Raw genomic sequence first — 12,872 nt, 5'->3', positions numbered from 1 at the left:
GTGTAATGCAATGCATATTGTAACATACTGAGAAGCTATGAAGAAAGTATTAAAAACATTAAAAATTGAACAAGTGAATAATGAATAACTAGACTTAGCTTGTTTTAAGAATTCATCTTGTGCTAGCTGTGGTATGGTTCAAGTCATATGAAAAGAAATGACTTAACACTTTGTATTACTTGTCACTGTGAGGTAATTGCCTATGCAGTATGGCTTATCACTTGTATTGCTTGTCACTGTGACATAATGAAGTAATTACCTATGCAATATGGCTTATCACTTGTATTGCTTGTCACTGACATAATGAAGTAATTACCTATGCAGTATGGCTTACCACTTGTATTGCTTGTCACTGTGAGGTAATTGCCTATGCAGTATGGCTTATCACTTGTATTGCTTGTCACTATGATGTAATGAAGTAATTACCTATGCAGTTATCACTTGTATTGCTTGTCACTGTGACATAATGAAGTAATTACCTATGCAGTATGGCTTACCACTTGTATTGCTTGTCACTGTGAGGTAATTGCCTATGCAGCATGGCTTACCACTAGTATTGCTTGTCACTGTAAAGTAATTATCAATGCAGTATGACTTATCACTGTGAAAGAAATGCCTAAGCTTTACAACTTGTTAAAATTGGTTTTGTGTTCTCAACTGTGTAGTTTTTGGTGAAATGATGTAGGCAAAACAAAAGACATGGTTATTGATTCTGTTTCAATCTTGTTTGGAGAATTTCAGCCCAGAATGCCAGATGACAAATTTTGCTTTATTATTGAGCACCACATCATATTGGTTAATTTTGGGTCATCACCATGCACAGAGTGGGTTACATCATGCAATTCAGACACTTTCTTGGCAGTCACATCTTTCAGAAATGTTTTTTTTTTGTGTTTTTTTAAGCAACAGACATAGCAAGACACACAGACATTCAAATTAAACAAATGAAGGCGGAATAAAATGTAATATTTGTAGACTGCAAAAACTGGTTCAGTGGCAATTTACCATGAAAGGATCCATACCAAAATGTACCAGTATACTGGTAAAACAACACACTGGATAAGTGTGTGAAAATATAGTGATTCCTCACTACACTACTGTTTACAGGAGCCATAAAAGTGTAGTGTTGCATAAAAAGTCACCTTATACTAGGGTGCATTATGCACAGTATTGCTATTAAATAATATAATGGCATCCATAACCCTACCCACCCAATAAGTGGGCAGTGTTATACTGGGGTGCATTAGAGTGAGGATCACTGTATTTGCTTTGTACCTCAGTGATCCAGTTTGTTTCCTGGTTCCAAAACATGCAATGGCCAAATTCAAGGTTAGCAATTTTTAGTTTCCTCCACCATTTGTTCCATCAAGAGCATATATTGTAATCTGCTTGACTGTGTTGTATTATAAAATCTATTCCTGTTAAGTTTAATTTATTTTCATCCATCTTTTTTGTCCGAATTGCCAAAGGAATTTTGTCTTATTGACTAATGATGTCTGTCTGGAAGTCCATCCATTTGTCCATCTGGCATCAACACCCAAGATTTGGGTTTGAACCTGGGCCATTTTCTCAGACAGCTTGTAGTCACATGACTTGGTATGAAAATTTGTAATGGTGCATACAACAGCCATCTGTGATAAGTCCCTGTGACTTATATTTTATGGTTTGAACTCCATCCATTAAGCCATTGACAGTGTTTTTGTTTTTACTTGTTTATCCTAATAGTATTATCAGTTAACAACCTTGATTGCATGCCTATGAAATTTTGTGCTTAGGTTTTTCAGCAGACTTTCTAAATTCAAAGTGATTAGATGGACAAAAGGATATTGGTTGACATGACTGGAGAATATTCATTGTGAGGATATATTACATTTCTAACTTGTTGAGCACAACCAATTTATTTCTCGAAATCTGAGGCTAAGCTTTCCTGAACAAAATTAATTTCATCAGTTCAGATATTAGTTACATTGACATTATTGGTAAATTCCCATTTACATTTATCATTGAATCAGTCCATTTCAATGAGCAGCTTGATCTGAATTAAAAGAAAGCCTACCAAAACTTTTTTGATGGATGAATTTTGTTCTCATGCGTACTTTGTTTTTAATCTATTTAAAGTAATTGAACCAGGGACAGGCAAAAGACCTTTGTATCAAGTTATAATTGATTGTGTCTTCCTCTTAGTTAAGTTTAAAAATGTAGAAATCTTGTGTGCTTATAACAATATGAAACAAGAGTGTCCTTCAAAAATGGTAATCGCCAAAATTGCATGTGCACTAATAATTTCTGATGGAAATTATTTATGTTATAGCAACCAGATAAAGGCCCGCAAGCCTGTAAAACAAACAGCCTGTGTCCGCCAGGGAGCCGTAACCCTGAGTACTGCTTGAACCCTTGGTTTGTTATAAAGGAAGAAAGTCAGAAGTGTGTCATGTCTGCAGAACTCATTGGGATCATCGCTGGAGCTGTTACAGGTAAGATTGTTTTCGTGGTCCTCAGGGGGCCCAAAAATGTTACAGGTAAGATTGTTGTCCTGGTCCTCAGGGGGCCCAAAAATGTTACAGGTAAGATTGTTGTTGTGGTCCTCAGGGGGCCCAAAAATGTTACAGGTAAGATTGTTGTCTTGGTCCTCAGGGGGCCCAAAAATGTGCCAAATGTGATCTTTTAAATCATATAGAGTTTTCAGTTTTAATAATATTTTTCTGAAAAATGTTATTCTTCTTGGATGAAAGTTTTTACCAAAATGATGGGTGAGGGCCTCTATTCCCATTCACCATAGTAGGTAATATTACTAAGAGAGATATACAAAAATGTGCATGTGTAGATAGAAAACAAACTGTCCTTTGTAAATCACAAATTCGTATAGTTCCATCCTGGCAACAGGATCCTGTTAACTTCTAGGGATCATAGCATCTACCTCTGAGTTTATTTTGAGAAATTCATAAGAAAATCAACAAACATTTCATCAATACTCGTTTGTACTCATTTGTAAGCCAATTCCAGCTTCAAGCAACATAGACCCCAATCTGCCATAGCATAATGTTCTGGCAGATCAGGGTCTATCTTTCTTTGTTTTATTGACTAATCCTAACAAGGTGCATCAAGTCAGATCTGCCAGCTCATAATGTTCTGATAGATCAGGGTCTATCTACATTTCCAATACTGAGACTGTCCTCCCATTTCTAGGCTATCCAGAGAATGTAAGTTCACCCACATGTAGAAGCTTCTAGGGTCTGTAAATCTTGGCACATTGGGCAATTTCCTGATGTGGATGAGCCATATGGCCAACAGTCCAGTCTTTATAAAGCTGGCTACCATCAGGTCAGAATGCCAACTGTACTTGACACTTGCTAACCAGGAATAATTAACTTTCACAAGCTGTGCCATGTACCAGCGGGTCATACGTGGTTTTGTGTATCTATAGGAAGATTCAGTTAGTCTATCTCTCTGTTTTACCACATGGACGAACTAGGCTTTTACTGAAGTCAGTCTGGCTGTTGAGTCAAATATCATGCCAGTCATGTAGAAGAGGGCTGTGCTGACTGCTTAGGTGATAGACACAATTACTGTCATTTCATATTGGCAGGACAAACCAAGGCCCAGCCACTGATAGATGCAATTACTGTCATTTCATACTGGCAGGCAAACCAAGGCCCAGTCACTGATAGACACAAATACTGTCATTTCATACTGGCAGGACAAACCAAGGCACAGTCATTGATAGACACAATTACTGTCATTTCATACTGGCAGGACAAACCAAGGCCCAGTCACTGATAGACACAAATACTGTCATTTCATACTGGCAGGACAAACCAAGGCCCAGTCACTGATGCAGATGCTGAAACAAATCTGTACAGTTTGTGTTGTGGGGAGAAATGAATTAATACACAGAGATGATGGTATGACCTCATTACTGCCCCTTGGGGATGTTTTATTCTGATGTTGACAGAATGCCTGATGAGGACAGCCACCATGTTGAATGAACATGTTCCTTTGGTTTGGTTTCCAATGAACCACTTAGCAATCTGATGCTCTTTTGTTTTGCCTCAATACCAGCTCTTGAACTTTCATCAAGATCCTCAACTGTGTCATCTCTCTCTTCTGGTTGACTTCATTGGCAGTAATTGCAGTGTGTCTCCATGACATCCTCCCAAAACACAAGATAAATTTATCTCTGATCAATATTAGATTTTTTCAACCTTTTGAGTCAGTTTGGTTTCTGATCAGTTGAGACAAATCAGAAATTTTTCCTTCCCAGCATTATCATACACCTAGGTATATAATTCCTTACAAGACTCAATTTTGTTTGTCTTCAAAAAGCGCATGGCACAGATTAATGAGCTTGCAGTGTCCATTTCTGACAATGACTGGATCTTGGCAAGAGAATTTTTGCAGTTCCTCAAACTACTTTGTGTGAAAGCAAATTTGATTCTCCTTGACTGACTTTTTTATATACCCTCTGCAGAGCCTGCTATCCCAACCACATGCCTTTTTCAGACATCTAGATCACAAAATCATGATCTCAAATGATGTAGTATCTTTCTGGTGTCAGTGGTGTAAGAAGCAATGGCCCACAGCAGGAATTCTATTATAAATGCCCCATCCAGAAATTATTTTTATGGATGCCAGCTAGTATATTTGGGGAGCCCATATATTGCCCAGCTTCGACATGGTAGTCAGTGGCAAACAGGAACTGCAAAAGTCACCTATCTACATTAGTACCCAAGACACTAAAGTCATAATAAACACGTTTTGTTTCTGAAAGAAGCAAATATATGGAAAGGTAGTTCTTACAATGTTGAACAATTGTGTGGTAGCGGATATCTCCCTTAGCAAGGGGGACAAAATCAGACATACTCTGGACAACCTCAGTGTTCTGACCAATTCATTGTAAGGGATGGGCCAGACCCTTCGCATAAAATGGTCCATTCTCCCAATGATAGATGCACTATCAATCAACAGGAAGGGGATGGGGACAATGGCTGCCACCCTGGTCCTGGTACCAGCACACTAAAACACTATGTAACGTGCACAAAAAAGTGCCGGGGGTGGTGCAGGGGATGGGTTGGTTGGTGATGGTAATGCCTCCAGTCAAGATGATGAATATAAATACCCAAGCCCTGTCATCATGGCTAGAGACGTAATATGCTCAGCATATTCCAAGATCACAAGAGATCAAGTACGCCTCATGAACATTTCAGCATAAGAGCATGATCTAGCTTCACAGAGACAAGAACTAAATCTGATAGGTCATGTGGCTGCAGTGCAGACCATCAACAGACTGGTCTAATAGGTCATGTGGCTGCAGTGCAGACCTTCACCAGACTGGTCTAATAGGTCATGTGGCTGCAGTGCAGACCATCACCAGACTGGTCTAATAGGTCATGTGGCTGCAGTGCAGACCATCACCAGACTGGTCTAATAGATCGTGTGGCTGCAGTGCAGACCATCACCAGACTGGTCTAAAGTCAGCTCAGTCGACACAGAACAATGATTTTGCTAGGTTCATCTGGTGATTAACTAGATAACAAAGAAAGTTGTTACTTCCCTCTTTCTCTAACACAGATTCTGGCATCATTGCTTTGGTGAACATCAATGGTGCTGTTCTCTTATTAGAAGTACAGGTTACCCTCATACAGGCAAGAATCCTTATCCTCATACAGGCAAGAATCCTTATTCCTCATCAGGCAAGAATCCTTATCCTCATACAGGCAAGAATCCTTATCCCTCATACAGGCAAGAATCCTTATTCCTCATACAGGCAAGAATCCTTATCCTCATACAGGCAACAATCCTTATTCCTCATCATGCAAGAATCCTTATCCTCATACAGGCAAGAATCCTTATCCCTCATACAGGGTAGATGTAGGATGCTCTCCATTGCCTCCTCCTATTTCCTGTTCATGCAACATTAATGTGATCATTGATTGTATTCAAAGGAGAAAGCAATTTTCGTAGCAAGTTATGTTTCTCCGAGAATACTTACCCAATCACATTACTAATAACCCCCCCCCCCCGACAAGTCTGGCAAATGTGAGCAACCTCATCAAGGTATCACTCAAGCAAAACTGGTAAACAACCATAGTCATCTAGTAGAGGTAAGGGGAAGGGTTGGGAAGAGTTTGTTCCCTTATCTATTTGGAATATAGACAGAAAAGACAAATTTGTTTCATATTTCTATGATTGCTGTATTTGGAGGTAGCAGATCATCTTAACACTAAAATGATCTGTTACGTATTCTCAGAGAAACTTAATTTAATTGTTCAAAATTTGCTTTTCATAATTACTCATTCACTGTTTTCCCTTGCAAATATCATATGACAGCATACTCTGTAGCCATTAAGTATTTAACTTATGTAACTGTTAGAGCATCCACCTCTGATGTGGAAGGTTATGGGTTTGAACCCCTGCTGAGTCACAACAAAGGCTTATAAAAATGGCACTAGCATCTTCCTCCCTTGGCAATCAGCATTAAGAAGTTAGTGTTAGGACTGGTTGGCCTGGTGTCAGGATAATGTGACTGAGTGGGACATCTTGCTACATGTCTCCTAGACGTCACTATAAACTGCCTCACCGCAGACATCATAGTGGTGTGACTGAATTTTTTTAAAACTACGTTAAAAATCAAAATCACACACATATATTCAGTTTTCATTATATGGTATGCAAACTTCATTATGTGACATGGATGTTATGTTATGTTCAGTTTTCATTATATGGTATGCAAACTTCATTATGTGACATAGATGTTATATTATGTTCAGTTTTCATTATATGGTATGCAAACTTCATTATGTGACATGGATGTTATGTTCAGTTTTCATTATATGGTATGCAAACTTCATTATGTGACATGGATGTTATATTATGTTCAGTTTTCATTATATGTATGCAAACTTCATTATGTGACATGGATGTTATGTTCAGTTTTTATTATATGGTATGCAAACTTCATTATGTGACATGGATGTTATATTATGTTCAGTTTTCATTATATAGTATACAAACTTCATTATGTGACATGGATGTTGTGTTATGTTCAGTTTTCATTATATGGTATGCAAACTTCATTATGTGACATTGTGTTATATTATATTCAGTTTTCATTATATGGTATGCAGACTTCATTATGTGACATGGATGTTATGTTATGTTCAGTTTTTATTATATGGTATGCAAACTTCATTATGTGACATGATGTTATATTATGTTCAGTTTTTATTATATGGTATGCAAACTTCATTATGTGACATGGATGTTATGTTCAGTTTTCATTATATGGTGTGCAAACTTCATTATGTGACATGGATGTTATATTATGTTCAGTTTTCATTATATGGTATGCAAACTTCATTATGTGACATGGATGTTCTGTTCAGTTTTCATTATATGGTGTGCAAACTTCATTATGTGACATGGATGTTATATTATGTTCAGTTTTCCTTATATGGTATGCAAACTTCATTATGTGACATGATGTTATATTATATTCAGTTTCTATTATATGGTATGCAAACTTCATTATGTGACATGATGTTATATTATATTCAGTTTTTATTATATGGTATGCAAACTTCATTATGTGACGTGGATGTTATGTTCAGTTTTCATTATATGGTGTGCAAACTTCATTATGTGACATGGATGTTATATTATGTTCAGTTTTCATTATATGGTATGCAAACTTCATTATGTGACATGGATGTTCTGTTAAGTTTTCATTATATGGTGTGCAAACTTCATTATGTGACATGGATGTTATGTTATGTTCAGTTTTTATTATATGGTATGCAAACTTCATTATGTGACATGATGTTATATTATGTTCAGTTTTTATTATATGGTATGCAAACTTCATTATGTGACATGGATGTTATGTTCAGTTTTCATTATATGGTGTGCAAACTTCATTATGTGACATGGATGTTATATTATGTTCAGTTTTCATTATATGGTATGCAAACTTCATTATGTGACATGGATGTTCTGTTCAGTTTTCATTATATGGTGTGCAAACTTCATTATGTGACATGGATGTTGTGTTATGTTCAGTTTTCATTATATGGTATGCAAACTTCATTATGTGACATTGTGTTATATTATATTCAGTTTTCATTATATGGTATGCAGACTTCATTATGTGACATGGATGTTATGTTATGTTCAGTTTTTATTATATGGTATGCAAACTTCATTATGTGACATGATGTTATATTATGTTCAGTTTTTATTATATGGTATGCAAACTTCATTATGTGACATGGATGTTATGTTCAGTTTTCATTATATGGTGTGCAAACTTCATTATGTGACATGGATGTTATATTATGTTCAGTTTTCATTATATGGTATGCAAACTTCATTATGTGACATGGATGTTCTGTTCAGTTTTCATTATATGGTGTGCAAACTTCATTATGTGACATGGATGTTATATTATGTTCAGTTTTCCTTATATGGTATGCAAACTTCATTATGTGACATGATGTTATATTATATTCAGTTTTTATTATATGGTATGCAAACTTCATTATGTGACATGGATGTTATATTATGTTCAGTTTTTATTATATGGTATGCAAACTTCATTATGTGACATGGATGTTATGTTCAGTTTTCATTATATGGTATGCAAACTTCATTATGTGACATGGATGTTATATTATGTTCAGTTTTCATTATATGTATGCAAACTTCATTATGTGACATGGATGTTATGTTCAGTTTTTATTATATGGTATGCAAACTTCATTATGTGACATGGATGTTATATTATGTTCAGTTTTCATTATATAGTATACAAACTTCATTATGTGACATGGATGTTGTGTTATGTTCAGTTTTCATTATATGGTATGCAAACTTCATTATGTGACATTGTGTTATATTATATTCAGTTTTCATTATATGGTATGCAGACTTCATTATGTGACATGGATGTTATGTTATGTTCAGTTTTTATTATATGGTATGCAAACTTCATTATGTGACATGATGTTATATTATGTTCAGTTTTTATTATATGGTATGCAAACTTCATTATGTGACATGGATGTTATGTTCAGTTTTCATTATATGGTGTGCAAACTTCATTATGTGACATGGATGTTATATTATGTTCAGTTTTCATTATATGGTATGCAAACTTCATTATGTGACATGGATGTTCTGTTCAGTTTTCATTATATGGTGTGCAAACTTCATTATGTGACATGGATGTTATATTATGTTCAGTTTTCCTTATATGGTATGCAAACTTCATTATGTGACATGATGTTATATTATATTCAGTTTTTATTATATGGTATGCAAACTTCATTATGTGACATGGATGTTATATTATGTTCAGTTTTTATTATATGGTATGCAAACTTCATTATGTGACATGGATGTTATATTATATGAAATCCAGTTTTCATTTTTATGATGTGCAAATTCTTTTTGGGGAGGATCAGATTGAAAACATTGTTAAGAGTGAGCTAAGTGATGCAACAGTTACAAAGGAAAATGCTTTGTAGTTGGGTCAAATGTCCTTTATGTCAGTGGTTGAATTACATATAACATAGTAGTGTTGTACAAGCTCTACACATCCCTTCCTATTTACATATGGACATTTTACAGATGATGTCATTGGCAGGCATATTGGAAGACAGTTGATAAATTATAGCAAGGATTATTTAGGAAATATGACAATTCAGACAATTTTTAAAAAAATCTCTGAATGATGAAACATACATCAGTAGAGTGTGCATAAATTGAATTACATTCAGTGTCTTAGTAATCAATGTACATAATTTAATACATCTTAGTAATACATGTACATAATTTAATACATCTTAGTAATACATGTACATAATTTAATACATCTTAGTAATCCATGTACATAATTTAATACATCTTAGTAATCCATGTACATAATTTAATACATCTTAGTAATCCATGTACATAATTTAATTCATCTTAGTAATCCATGTACATAATTTAATACATCTTAGTAATCCATGTGCATAATTTAATAAGAAATGTACAACTTACAGGACCAGCTACATTTCGTACATCATATAATAAACAATAATAACATATAATAAGACAGACACATAATATAGTAAAACATATACACAGCATATAATTAGAAATTCACATCATATAATAATAAGTGCACAACATACAATAAGGAATACACACCCTATTTAGTAGTTTGTTCTGAATGTATTAAAAACTGACCACTTAAGACAGCTTAGGCATTTCCATAACATAACATAGGAATATGACCACTTAATTCAGCTTTTATGTTCCGTAACACAGCATTGGAATATGATCACATAAGACAGCTTTGATGTTCCATAACATAGCATTGGATTATGACCACATTAGACAGCTTTGATATTCCATAACACATCATTGGAATATAATCACATAAGACAGCTTTGATGTTCCATAACATAGCATTGGAATCTGACCACATTAGACAGCTTTGATATTCCATAACATAATGTAAGTATATGACTACATAAGACAGCTTTGATGTTCCATAACATAGCATAGGAATATGACCACTGAAGACAGCTTTGGTGTTCCATAACATAGCATAGGAATATGACCACATAACACAGTTTTGATGTTCCATAACATAGCGTTGGAATATGACCACATTAGACAGCTTTGATATTCCATAACACAATGTAAGTATATGACCACATAGGACAGCTTTGATGTTCCATAACATAGCATAGGAATATGACCACATAAGACACCTTTGATGTTCCATAACATAGCTTAGGAATAGGACCACATAAGATAGCACTGGAATAGGACCACATTAGACAGCTTTGATATTCCATAACACAACATAAGTATATGACCACATTAGACAGCTTTGATGTTCCATAACATAGCATTTGAATAGGACCACATTAGACAGCGTTGATATTCCATAACACATTGTAAGTATATGACCACGTAAGACAGCTTTGAAATTCCATAACACAGCATAGGAATATGACCACATAAGACAGCTTTGATGTTTCATAACACAGCATAGGTATTTGACCACTTACAACAGCTTTGATGTTTCATAACACAGCGTAGGAACTTGACCACATCATATAACTTTGATGTTCCATAACAAAGTATTGAAATATGACCACATTAAACAGCTTTGATGCTCCATAACACATCATTGGAATATGACCAGATAAGACAGTTTTGATGTTTCATAACACATCGTTGGAATATGACCAGATAAGACAGCTTTGATGTTCCATAACACATCATTGGAATATGACCAGATAAGACAGTTTTGATGTTCCATAACACATCATTGGAATATGACCAGATAAGACAGCTTTGATGTTCCATAACACATCATTGGAATATGACCAGCTAAGACAGCTTTGATATTCCATAATACTGATTAAGAGTATGCTGCAGATATAATTTTTTATAGAAGTCTGACTTTGCAAAAGTTGCTCCAAATATTTAAGTTACCTTAGTTTTTTGTTGTAAAGAACCTTACTATAAAATTTAATGTTAATTATTTAATGGCAATGCAGGGACTACAACAAACTATTTGCCCCTAAGTGATCTGGACATCCAGGTGATTTAACCAAGATACCACAGAGAACACCTGCTTGAGGGGCAAATAGTTTGGGCTGTTTTATACAAAGTCATAAAGTACTGTGTACTCACTTATAAATTGAGTCCAACTGCATGGACCCAGATTTGTCATCACATATTGCACATGTCAGATCTTTTTCTATGTGGTTTGTTAAAAGTCATTGGAAGAACAAACAATGTAGAACCTGATATGCCAACACATTAGGTAATGGAAGCTCATGGTCTATATTGTTTGCAGTTTGACTTGACTTATATTCGAGGATATGTGGTAAATGTTTTTGTACCAAATCGTATTACCTATTATTGCTTCATGGCATATCAGCACATAAAAGGTTAAATCATGCACCTTTTTTTGAGTAAACTTCCAGGTACATATCATGGTGGCCAAGCCAGTTAGATATAGGCAGAATTCAAATCTCAGTCCATCCAGCCATGAGTGCAGCATGCTAACCACTCAGCCACCAAAGCTTTTTGATAAATTTAACCTTTCTCTTTCAGACATGGTTTAATGGCTGTCATCTGTCTATACTGTTTTACCAAAGTACTTGCTATCAATCTCATTCATTTAATGAATGGGTCTAAATGTCAACCTAGTGTGAGTTACTGTACCGGAGTGTATGTGTGTGTTACTGTACCAGAGTGTATGTGTGTGTTACTGTACCAGAGTGTATGTATGAGTTACTGTACCAGAGTGTATGTGTGTGATTTAGATTTGTATGTAGTTTTAACAGTTTTAGTCATATTGCTATGATTTATACAGTGTGGCAGTTTATAGTGATGTCTTGCCCTGGGGCATCTTGCTGTAAACATGTAACATCATGTCCCACCCAGTCACATTATCTGACACCAGGTTGACCGGTCCTAATACTAACTTCTTAATGCAGAGCACCAAGTGAGGCAGCTGCTAGTAGCATTTATACAAGTCAGTGGTAAGACTTGGCTGGGGTTTGAACTTGTGACCTCCCACAACTGAGGATTGAGCCAGACAATATTTCATTAATAATTTTTCCTCACCTATGATTATTGCCCATAATTGTGTTTAAAGGGAAATAAAGAAAAAACAGTTGACTGGGAATAAGAATTGGTTCCCAAGAAATACAACAGCAATTAGGTAATAGCAATAAATATCTACCATATGTACTCACTTATAAGTTGTGTCAAACTGCAAACAGCAAAGATCCATATCTAGGGTCTGTGTTGTTTGTTAAACTGATTACTCCTAACAAATTGCACAGGTGCTAATCTGCTGGCAC

General features: G+C 35.3%; 1 protein-coding gene across 2 annotated transcripts in view; it reads left to right on the top strand.

Moving 5' to 3' along the window:
- LOC149795764 (uncharacterized) overlaps nt 1–12,872 on the top strand; it is a 67,599-nt gene that overhangs the window by 50,188 nt on the left and 4,539 nt on the right. For both annotated transcript variants that reach the window (XM_089965675.1, XM_089965674.1), the window contains exon 14: nt 2,312–2,474. In XM_089965675.1, coding sequence (XP_089821801.1) covers nt 2,312–2,474 — 163 coding nt within the window. The remainder of the gene's footprint in view (nt 1–2,311; nt 2,475–12,872) is intronic.

The sequence above is a fragment of the Sinohyriopsis cumingii genome, chromosome 7, assembly GCF_028554795.1.
Source record: "Sinohyriopsis cumingii isolate HCF-2022 chromosome 7, ASM2855479v2, whole genome shotgun sequence".
Lineage (NCBI taxonomy): Eukaryota > Metazoa > Mollusca > Bivalvia > Unionida > Unionidae > Sinohyriopsis > Sinohyriopsis cumingii.
The sequence above is the reverse complement of the archived record's forward strand: the minus strand, read 5'-3'. Positions and strand labels throughout refer to the sequence as shown.